Source organism: Brassica oleracea, chromosome C7 (assembly GCF_000695525.1).
Source record: "Brassica oleracea var. oleracea cultivar TO1000 chromosome C7, BOL, whole genome shotgun sequence".
NCBI classification, from domain to species: Eukaryota; Viridiplantae; Streptophyta; class Magnoliopsida; order Brassicales; family Brassicaceae; genus Brassica; species Brassica oleracea.
This window is the reverse complement of record NC_027754.1, coordinates 513,176-524,778: the sequence shown is the minus strand read 5'-3', so window position 1 is coordinate 524,778 and position 11,603 is coordinate 513,176. Positions and strand designations below refer to the sequence as shown.

Sequence of the window (11,603 nt, the reverse complement as noted above, 5' to 3'; positions counted from 1 at the left end):
AAACCCTAATCTCTCGTTTAATCGCTGGAGAGAGAAAAATGTTTATGATCCAAAAGCTATCCCCCCCCCCCCCCCCCCCCGAAAAATTTGAAGTTCACCTTTAAGATATTTTAACCCGGTTAACCCTTATATTTAATGAATTTAGTTAGGCAGATAGTAGGATATAGCACTTTGCTTCTAGCTGTAGATAATAATAGAACTTTGGGAAACCTCAATAACCAAGCAAAGCATATAGATCTAATATCATGTCACCGAAGGAATAGTGCAAACACATATTGAGTTATCTTAAAAAAAAAAAAAGGAAGATGAAGAAGATTATCCCGGACCTGAATCTGGTGAAATCAATTATCTAAATTTTTTCTTAAAAATTGGATTGAATTTCAAGAATTTGATACTGTAAGGGTTAAAAAAAGATTATTATGTTGTTGTGTTACTTTTACATTTGTCCAGATAGAAGCAAAGAAATATGGTAGATACCCGTACCATGTAAATTGGGTAGAAGTCTGCCTAGTGGTGCAAACGTGAAAGTCACCGAGGCTGCGGAATTCTGAGTTGTAGTAAGCACTACCTACGTACCCAATCACACTCTCAGCGCCCGGATTATAACTACTTTAAGTATTGAATTTAGGAATTTTTTTTTTTTAAAACAGCAAGTATCAATCAAAATCTTTCTTACTAAATATGCATTTACCCGGTCACCCATTGGATGACCAGATGACCATTTCATCTGCTATTCTATTATTAACTCGAGAATCTTTCAGGAATATATATTTTTCAGTTAGTATGAATTTGGTCAATTCATATTCGAACCCTACTTTTGCTAATCACCCTTTGCATGTCCACCAATTGTAACGAATAATTCAACTTGAAGCATCAAAAGTTAAGAAAAATGTATTTCTATAGTTGGAAGAAAGTTAATGCTAGGCCATTACTACTCGCATCAATCTGTATTATAAAGAAATAAATAATAATGTTAAATGCAAGTACTTGGGTGGTGCTATCCATGTGAGTTGTACATTGGGGAGCACAAACTTCCCCACTCCCACGGCCACATTTGTCCCTTTAAAGCTTCTGTTTTTTTTTTTTGCGTGGTGCTCGTTTTGTTATTTATGACTATGATGAGTGAGATCAATACGAAGTCTTTCTCCCTTTAACACTTCAAAAACATATACAAATTCAGTTCCGACACCACCGACGCAGACGGCACACATTTTTGAAGTTCAAGAGCAAATCCCCAACACAAATTCGAGTAGTATACACGCAACAAGTTATTTTAGCAACATATTTTACCAAATAAAAAAAAAAATCACACAAAAACAAAACTCAAGACTTCAATTAGCTTAAAAACCAACTAAAATTCCAAAAAAATCGGCTAGTAAGAGAGTTCGCAAGCGAATGTCTCTGATTTAAATTCAGAGTAGTTTCAGATGTTTTAGCAGAACTTTTTACGTGCTTACTATCATCACTTAGTTGGACATTATGATGAATATCTCTTTGGTCCCAATGAAAAAAAAGATTCGTAACTAAACAATTCTAAAAGTTCTAAATCTAATACAGAAAATAGCACACGATTAAACAGAGTGGTCAAGAGTTGTGTACTCATGTCATGGAAATACTTAATTAGCGGGGGGAAAAGTCGGTCAAATGATGGGCTTAAACTTGAAGTAATCATCGTGTTAGAACGTGTTACTGCTTTAGCTTTGCTATTAAATTTCGCCGTTTGTGCGTATAAACACGCTATCACATCAGTCCACGTGGAGTCATTTCCACGCGCTCGCCGGAATAATTACGTTACGAGCGAAGAAGTCGAGTCAAAGGGTCCAAAGAAGGGGAAGGTTACAATCATCTTCCGTTGAAGCGGACACGTCAGCAGACAAATAGCATACGTGGCAAGGTCCCACTGGTGACCGACAAGTTAGAAGAAGAACTTACGGCGCAGATTTAGCAGTCCGACTAACGTGCGCTCTGAAAACTACATTAAATACTCTGTTGTTTTTCTCCCTCTCCCTCTCCTTCTGTTGTCCATGGCGGTGATGAGACCAGCTCAAAACCAACAGGTCAACATTCATCGATCCTCAATCTGAAAACAAGATGTTTCTTTTATTTGCCTGAAGGATCAAAAAGCTGTGTTCTTCTTCCTAGTTGCTCCTCCGTAGATCCTTGTCGGTAATCTGCTTCTTTTCTACTTAGCTTGGCTTGGAGTTTTATTTTTGTTTCTCTACTTGTGAGCTCAGATTTAGCTTTGATTCGCTACCTGTTTTTAGGATTTGGGAAAGTATCAATGTTGTTGTGATCTTGAAAGACTCTGCATGACTCCGAGGGTTGCGATGAGGCGTCGGTCAGCAGAAGCGGCTCCTACCGAGCCAACGGAGAAGGGAAACGAGGGGAAGAATCAGAATAATCGAATCTATTTGTTGGTCTCTTTATCACTCTTTTTCTGGGCGCTCCTCTTCTACTTCCATTTTACTGAGAAACAGATCCAGCTGCAACCTCAACCATCATCATCAATCTCTCTTCGAGTACATAAGTTCCCTCTCGATCCTCCCAAAGAGAAAGAGCCTTTAGTAACAACACTCCCTCCTGCTCCAGTAATAGTGGAGAAACAGGAGTTTCCGTTTGTAAGAGCGTTGAAGACAGCAGACAACAAGAGTGATCCCTGTGGAGGCAAGTACATCTACGTTCACGATCTCCCCGCCAAGTTCAACGAGGATATGCTCAGAGACTGTAAGAAGCTTAGCCTCTGGACCAACATGTGCAAGTTCACCACCAACGCTGGCCTTGGCCCTCCTCTTGAGAATGTCGAAGGTGTCTTCTCCGATCAAGGCTGGTACGCCACTAATCAGTTCGCTGTTGACGTCATCTTCAGCAACCGGATGAAGCAGTACAAATGCTTGACGAACGACTCTTCCCTCGCTGCTGCCATTTTTGTTCCTTTTTACGCTGGTTTCGACGTTGCTAGGTACCTGTGGGGGTACAACATCTCGACCAGGGATGCTGCTTCTCTTGAGTTGGTTGATTGGCTCATGAAGCGGCCTGAGTGGGAGATCATGAGAGGTAAAGACCATTTCCTTGTGGCTGGTAGGATCACTTGGGACTTCAGGAGGTTGTCTGAAGAAGAAACTGATTGGGGGAACAAGCTTCTCTTCTTACCAGCTGCCAAGAACATGTCTATGCTTGTCGTCGAGTCTAGTCCATGGAACGCTAACGATTTCGGGATCCCTTACCCGACCTACTTCCATCCAGCGAAGGACTCTGAGGTGTTTGAGTGGCAAGAGAGGATGAGGAACCTCGACAGGAAGTGGCTTTTCTCTTTTGCAGGAGCTCCGCGACCCGACAACCCCAAGTCCATCAGAGGGCAGATCATCGATCAGTGCACAAACTCAAAGGTTGGGAAGCTGTTGGAATGCGATTTTGGGGAGAGCAAGTGTCATTCGCCGAGCAGCATTATGCAAATGTTTCAAGCCTCTCTCTTCTGTCTGCAGCCACAGGGAGACTCTTACACTCGAAGATCGGCTTTTGACTCTATGCTTGCCGGTTGCATACCTGTCTTCTTCCACCCGGGCTCGGCTTACACTCAGTACACCTGGCATCTACCCAAGAACTACACAACCTACTCGGTGTTCATCCCTGAGGATGATATTCGGAAGAGGAACATGAGCATAGAGGAACGACTCCTGCAGATTCCACCAGAGCAGGTCGAGATCATGAGAGAGAACGTGATAAACCTCATCCCAGGGCTGATCTACGCAGATCCGAGATCAGAGCTGGAGACGCTGAAGGATGCATTTGATGTCTCGGTGGAGGCCATAATAGACAAGGTGACTCGGTTAAGGAAGAACATGATCGAAGGTCGAACCGAGTATGACAACTTCGTGGAGGAGAACAGCTGGAAGTATGCGTTGCTGGAGGAAGGCCAACGGGAAGCTGGGGGACACGTGTGGGATCCGTTCTTCTCGAAACCAAAGCCTGGAGAAGATAGCAGTGGTGAAAGCAATGGAGGAGGCACGACCATTTCGGCAGATGCAGCTAAGAATTCATGGAAGAGTGAACAGAGAGATAAGACGCAGTAAAATAAAAGAAGACAGAACCAACCAACATTTTGTTTACATATAGCTTTTGGTTTATTAATTATTATACGGACAAAAATTGATTTGTGTTTTGTTGTTGTATTTGGTATCAAAAATGTAGTTTCCCCATAGACATCAGTTTGTTTCAGCATATTGTTGCATCAGTTTCAGCAACCCAGAGAGATTGATAATGACAGAGTTACCCTTTTCAAGTTTAGCTCAAATCAGTGCTATGATTTAACCAATCATGTATTGTATAGTAAAAAAACGGATGTGTTTTTGTTTTATTAGCAGTAAATAAAAAATTCAAGGTATGCTGGTGGCATGTGGAGTGGAATAAAACTCTAGCCAGGAGCTCCACAAAGCTTACTATTCTTTCTCTTCTTAGCTTGTCCCTGGCTTTTCTGGTTCGGAGGGTTTGTAGTCTGTAGCAGCCGAAGGAGGAGCAAAGTCAGAGATGTCGATTCTCAAGGTTTGTTGGGGTCCATCGTCTGAAGGGACGTGGACAAGTGCGTCCATTATGAGAATGTCCCACTCCCTTTGCTGTAGAAACCCAAACAAGCTATCTTCTGTTCCAAAGAAACCCAAAAGAAAAAGTAATAAGTAGTGAGAATCATCATCATCAACATAGGCGTTCTGAGAATATTTACCTCCATTGCGAACAGCTTTGAGATGCAGGATTCCAGTGCCTTGTGGGCCAACCACAGGAAAGGAACAAGACACTGAGTGCCTTTGCTGAGAAACAGCTAGTGAGGCATTGTACCATGGCCCTTTCTCAATTGGCTCTCCTATGGCTTCGATCATAGCCTTGTTCCTCATCACCTTCTCCATGGCCTTGCTGAAAGTCAACCATACAAAAGACCAACAATTTTGAGAAATCACCAATGCAATGCAACTGCTACATTCTTCAAAATCATGTCATGTAATGTCAGTAATTTGGAGATACGATTGTTCTGGTCATTACTAAGGCTTCTTAATTGATTCCTAGTGAGGTGAGGAAGAAGAAGAAGTAACATTACTTATGAAATTGGCGACACAAGCACAAGAATACAAACGAAGTATCAGACTAAATCCTTGTAAACGGGGGCTTTGCAGTGAGCGATGTCAAAACGGTGCTCTCAAGCAAAAGGTTACTTACTCTGCTAACTAGATGCATAAAAACAAGCCAAAATGGAAATAAATACCGATTGAACTACAAGCGCCAAGAGCTGAATATTGGTTTGTTGTCTTTCCATGTTAAACTAAATGATTAAACAAAACCTGTTGTCTAACTAAAATCATTCACTTGCTTTTGAACTCAGTCACTCAAATATAAAGTATGTTGTTCGGAATACAATCAGAACGAACAAGGACAAAACTGATCCACAACTAGCAGTACCTGAACTAGAATGCATTTTCGTTTCTTTAAGTTTATTACCTGCTACATCGGCGATAGATAGAAAGGTCGTCGAGGGCACTCAAAGCAACACCACCGGTGACTGTAATCAGGACAAAAGACACTGCCTTCCGACCAAAAGACCCCAATGTCCCATTTTCTTTCGCTGCTTTGTCGGAGGAGCTGTTCCACATTACATTTAACAATCATAGATAACATAAAATGATGCTGCGTATCTTTCTCTAGACTCTCAGCTCATTAGGTCTAAATGAGCTATGGATCTTTCTACCAAAAGGGACATGGATCTTTCTACCAAAAGGGACATGGATCTTTCAACGAAACCAAACAATAACGATTTTCTAATCTCGATCAAAGCCGGAAAATCGAATTCCATGGTCAAATGAAAACGAGTAACAAGCTCACAGGTCAAAATCGGAGTCTGGATCGGGTACCTTGAGGTCGAAGATCGTTTGAACACAGAAGTGAACCGCCTCGCAAACATCTTCTCTCAGGTCAATTTTTCGACGATTTTGACCCGAGTCACTCGCTGATTTGGCCCGGAGCACGTCGGTAGGGGGAAGATCTATAGGGTTTTGGGTTTTGCAGCCACCATTTAGAATTTCTTTTTCAAAATATTTACTTTGTTGAAATAAAAACAGGATAAAATAATATCTTTATCAATTTTGTTTGTCATCTTTTAGATTAACTAGAGGCGGTCCCGGGCGTTATTTTCAAAAAATGTAATTTAATTTAAACTCTTATTTCATATATAATGTGCATATTATAATTTTATATAAAGAATTGTAAAAGTTTTAAAATTGAACTCAAAATTAGCTTTTTCTTAATATTAAAATGTACATTAAGCAAAAAAAAAGATAAACTTGTTTATAATCGTTATTCCTTTATTTCTATTTTGGTATCCTTTGAATTTTTAAGCTACTGTTTTTTTTGGTAATGTACCCGAAACATTGCAGCAGCTTCGTCCCATACTCCCATAAGACCTTCCTTTGAATATTCTCAATGTTCGCTCCATTATCACCAATCTTTCTCTTTACTACATGTTCTTCCTCCATTTTTTTGCCTCTTGCTCTACACCAAACTTCTTTCTTTAGCCTTCTTAGCCTTCTCAGTTGCTTCTGCGAGAGTCTCCATTTTCCCAAACCCTATCTTTGTTTATTTATTCCAACCTCTCTTTGCTTATTTTCTCTGTTTCTCTGGCTACTTCGATCTCAGAATTTCTGCAACCCTTGTGTTGGCTTTTTCTTAAGCCTCATGAGTACACTTGCTAAGCTCATATTACTCTGTTAGTGACAGTGTTAGGCTTGATGGACAATCAACATTGTTTTACTTGAAAGCATGTTCGCTCTCGAAAACCTTGATGGCAGCAGCTAATGCCAACCTCTAAAAATCTTTAGCAGCCTCAATTTCTTCTTAGCTGCAAATAAACTGCTCTCAATTGTACCTGGTCGAGCATTTTCTTCCTTTGCCTCTTCTCAAAACATTTGCAGCTTTTCACAAGCAAGGCCAGGATGGTCTCGCTTCATCAGCTTCTTGAGTTGCTTGCTGCAACTGCTTCAGTAGCTCCACCATTTCCTCGCTGGCTTCCTTTCCTTGGACTCAGCAAGAACGATTTTTATTTCGTTCTCATCTTCTAGAGTAGTTATCTCTATAGATTCCATTCCTTTTGTATGAAACTTGTTCTGTAATGAGATATCTCTGGTTGCTACCAAGTCGTATGTTCCCTCCTTCGGCTTATATGTTTCAATATGATCATTCAAACATCAAGGAGATACGTCGCAAAAGATGAAACTGACACCAATCTATATCACCAGCGATCTCTGATCTCTTATGAACCTAAATGAGAGGTATTGTTAAAATTGTTAGTGGTTAGATCAAAAATCTTAATAACTCTGCTTTTCACTTGCATTACCATAATAACGAGTGGCAGTTGTGTATATACATATATTCAGCATCAGAGTAGATTCCAAGCTTAAGCTTTGCTATGAACATAATCTGATAAAGCTTTGATAATCGTAACTAGGTTTCCCTGTCAGATATATCAGAAACACATCTCAGTTTCATTCTTAAATTGTCAAAACATCTCAGTAAAAAAAAATCAGGTATAGAAATACTAAAAGAGATAAGTAAAACAAAGTAACGAACACCAAACTATACGTATGTTGATATACTTGCTACCTATTGCAGAGAGACCACTTGAAACAAATGCATCAGTTGCTGAGAAACTCATATTATTTTTAAATAATGATAATTAATCTATCAATCTTGTATCTGATTGCTTTTCTTAATAATAGAATCAATAATCACGGGTTTGTTTAATATGAGAGTTCATTGATGTTACGCTGAAAGTGATTCTAGCTTCTTTTTTTTTTTGTCATCTGTTAGATTAATAAAAGGTCATCAAGACCAACATTTATGCAATATGCCTCAAAAACTCAATGGAAACTACACTAATAGCAAAAACATATATAAATTTTCGCAGTTGTAAAATCACAAAGAAACAAACGTTTATAATTAAGCGTAAGACAGAGATATTAGATCAGTGTGAGGTTCAATGTTCCAAATACGCACCGTTTGATCAAAAGAATCATAAGCAGGCTTTGTCCCCTGGGATAGTAGATAAGAATTAGCGCTGAGATCTGCCTCAGACTTCTTTCTGATCCTCACGACTCATATCCTCTACGGTTGAAGCCTTCCCTCTTCCTTTCCCTTGGATTATGTATATCCGTTTTGGGCAATCCAAAGGGTCTATGCTCTACATCTAATTGACAATAGGGAAAGAAATTAAAGTCACTATTTTTTTCGTAAAAGAAACTTGAAACAGGATACAAAAAAGTAAGCACCTACCGAATATGAAAATGTACACGCTTGTTTGGTAGATAATTTTATATCAACATCTTTTCCATCAGTTCAACGCAACATCTTAAAATCCTCATGAGATTCCTCAGCTTGTAATCTTCCAAAAAAACAGAATCATGAAGACTAATGAGTTTCCATCAATAGCTGTAAGATACAAAGAGAGTCTGAAAGCTTATCAGAAGCGCCTAATCTACTTGGGTGGTTTGAAATTGACAATCAAGCAACATCTATAAAAGTAGATAATGCGTTTACTTTGATCCAAAATGCACAATATATTTGAGAAAGAACATGTACATTGTATATGTATACGCATATAGTCTCTTATGAAAAATGCAATGAACTTGAACACGTTGACACGCATTTCTTGCTGTCTTTATCAACGATGTCCCCACTTCCTTGGACTGTCCAAAACCTAATCAATCCCATTCCCAACTACAAACCAAACCAAGTTAATTTTGTTTGTGAGTTTAATGTATGAGATCGAATCAGAAAGAAAACCAAACCGATATTAACTAATATAGCTACCGCTGTAAGATTGATATACTTTACTTCTTCAATCTTAAACTCGTTGATATTACAAAAGCACGAAGCTAAATGTAATACATTGGTTCCAAAAAATCCCCTAATACCATTAGCATAACGAATAAGGATTATATAACTGAAATTCAAAAGATTTTTAAAATAAACCAAAAAAAAATACCAAAGAAAGGGATACATCATGAAGACATACTATCTGCCAGCTTAAGCTTCATCATCTGAATAAGCTTCAAAGAATACTCATTCGCCTCCCATCTTGGAATTGAGCACAAACACAGGAAATGGTTTCCATGGAAGGAGGATTGTACATTGGATCTATTGTCGGATTTCTAGTTAGGGCTTCGAGGAAATCAAAGTGAAAACTGAAACCGATACACTTGCTTTGATCGGAGTTTGAATAGATCGTGATATCCAAAGAGGAACAACAAATGGTCAAGCATCTTAGTTAAAAGAAGAAGGGGAAAGGGCGAAGAGATGAGATGTCGAAGAGATTCATGCCTGGCCGTTTTAGGGTTACTAAAGAGCGAAGAGATGAGATGTCGACATTATAAGATTTTCTCAGATTTGGGCTTCTTCCCTTTTCACGGATCGAAAAAAATTAACAGCCCAAGATCAACTCAATTTCGGTTTGACGTGGAGGAAAAAACCAACCCCATTGGATGATTTTAATTGGTGACGTGGACACTCTCACCATTCATCTTATTATCCTTTTAGTATAGTATAGATATTAAAACTTAACCGAGTTTTACACAAAAACGGCAACGGTTTCCAGAGGCAACAACCACCATAATAACATTACTATCTGACGAACTAAACAAACATTTAACCATTACCTATAAACAAAAAGGGAACAAGATCACTAAAAACTTTCGGAGCTAAAGACTTGTTAAACATAAAGAGAAGCAAATCGAACGGCAAGTCGGGTTACGCGAGAAGACGTTGAAGGTCGAAATTATTTGGGGTGATAGAAGAGCTCCAAGAGAATCACAAGCACTAATAACTCAAGAACAAGCTTCCACTAAGGAGAGACATGAGAAAATGGATCTTCACCCGAGTAGTCGACGAAAAATACGTTGACAATCAAACTACTCACAAACCAAATACGATTGAGCTTAAGCTTCTCAGTCCTTTACCAAAGAATCCGGAAAATCCGTCGGTTAAAAGCCAAGGAACAGAACTTCACCGCCACGACGCTTCACAATGAACAAGGCTACAAGAAGCACAGAGGTCAGACGATACCTTGACACAGAGAAACTCAATAAGCGACAAAACGCCACAAAGGACATACAAGAGTCCCTATGGTATAATTGTATTTTTATCTTTTAATAAAACTTCTTTTGATCATTTTCATTTTTGAGGGCTATTTTTGTAAAAATAAATTCAAAAGAGTCATTCTAGAAAATTTCTCTTAATTTTTTGCCTATATAAAAAAAATAAAATAATAGCCAAATTAAACATAATTTCAGTCTTTGTAGCTTAAAAGCGTTATATAAAATAATATATGATGAATGCGTCTTTGTCAAAACACATCTCATTTTTTTAAACAACTTCTCAGTAAAATATTCATTTCAGTGATACTTTGCAGTTGACACACTGATCCTCCAAACGAATATCAAAAAATTTCCATTAAAAAATAGAAGATGGACAAATCCGAAATTTGATATTTGCGTCGTAAGATCATATCAACATTTATAATTTTGTATTAAACCCTTTGTCATTTTGTTGTTAAAAATATATCAAACAAATCCTTTGGACTGCAATACAAAAATGCGTTTGATATCCTCAAAATTTCCTACACACAAATATTGAAATTGGATGGTCTTTATATAGAATAGGAGGCATCCATTGTTTGCATGGATACTCTGTTATATATACCTCCTACTAGCTCTTGTCTTGAAGCTGAAGCAGTTGCTTTGCCTATGGCTGCCCAGCAACTCAAAAAGGTTTTCTTACACTACAAGAAAACAGCGGCATACTGAGGGAAAAAATCGTCGGTATGTCGTCGGGATAAGGCTATTCCGACGACATACCGACGAAAAAAGTTGTCGGAAATAATTCTTCGGAAATTCATTTTTCCTCGGAAATTTCCGACGAAATTCCGAGGAACTGAATTTCCGAGGAAACTCCGAGGACCACTAGATCGTCGGAAAGTTCCTCGGAATATACCGAGGGAGGACTTCCTCGGTATATTCCGAGGAAATTTCCGATGGTCCAATCCTCGGAATTTCCGACGAAATCTTCCTCGGAATTTGCATCGGGAATTTCCGAGGAGCGTGGCCCTCGGAAATCTGAAATATAAATAGCCAAATTTAAATAATATAAATTGATGATAAAAAAAAATCAAGAAATAAATAAATTGAACTTTAAAAAACAGAACTTACCGATTCAACGATTTCGTTGATTCGAAACCGGGACAAGTTGGTCGAAGCCGTCGAAGCGTCATCTTCGGTTTGAAGCTGAGACACTTCGTCTACCACCTGAGTTTGGACCAGGTCGACCACGTCCCTCACAAGACCGTCATCAATCTAGCCGGTCTTCTTGTTGGTATACGCCCTCCTCATTAGGGCGAGATCATCAACCGGCTCGCCATCATTTTCTTCCGCCTTGAAAAAAAACATAAATTAAAGAAACATTAGAAATTAGAGGAAATGCACAATAAATTAAATTTCAAAACTTAAATAATTGAAGAAAAAACGGCTGAACTTACCATGCGATCTCTCAGAGAGGCAATAGAACGAGAACCCAAG

The 11,603-nt window shown here is 38.9% G+C and overlaps 2 protein-coding genes across 3 annotated transcripts; one reads left to right on the top strand and one right to left on the bottom strand.

Annotated features, from left to right (window-relative positions):
* The first annotated feature begins 1,985 nt into the window (after nt 1-1,985).
* Nucleotides 1,986-4,284, top strand: LOC106306198 (xyloglucan galactosyltransferase KATAMARI1). Of its 2 annotated transcripts, none has more exons than XM_013742723.1 (2): nt 1,986-2,162; nt 2,265-4,284. In XM_013742723.1, the coding sequence occupies exon 2, from the start codon at nt 2,310-2,312 to the stop codon at nt 4,068-4,070; it is 1,761 nt and encodes a 586-aa protein (XP_013598177.1). In that variant the 5' UTR covers nt 1,986-2,162; nt 2,265-2,309; the 3' UTR covers nt 4,071-4,284. The 2 variants fall into 2 exon arrangements, with proteins under 2 accessions (XP_013598177.1, XP_013598176.1); XM_013742722.1 differs by having other exon boundaries at nt 1,986-2,166.
* Nucleotides 4,281-6,076, bottom strand: LOC106306199. Its single transcript, XM_013742724.1, has 4 exons — nt 5,895-6,076; nt 5,485-5,625; nt 4,718-4,905; nt 4,281-4,636 (listed from the first exon to the last, which is right to left on the bottom strand). Exons 1-4 carry the CDS (start codon nt 5,942-5,944, stop codon nt 4,452-4,454), a joined length of 564 nt encoding a protein of 187 aa, XP_013598178.1. The 5' UTR covers nt 5,945-6,076; the 3' UTR covers nt 4,281-4,451.
* Nucleotides 6,077-11,603: the final 5,527 nt, after the last annotated feature.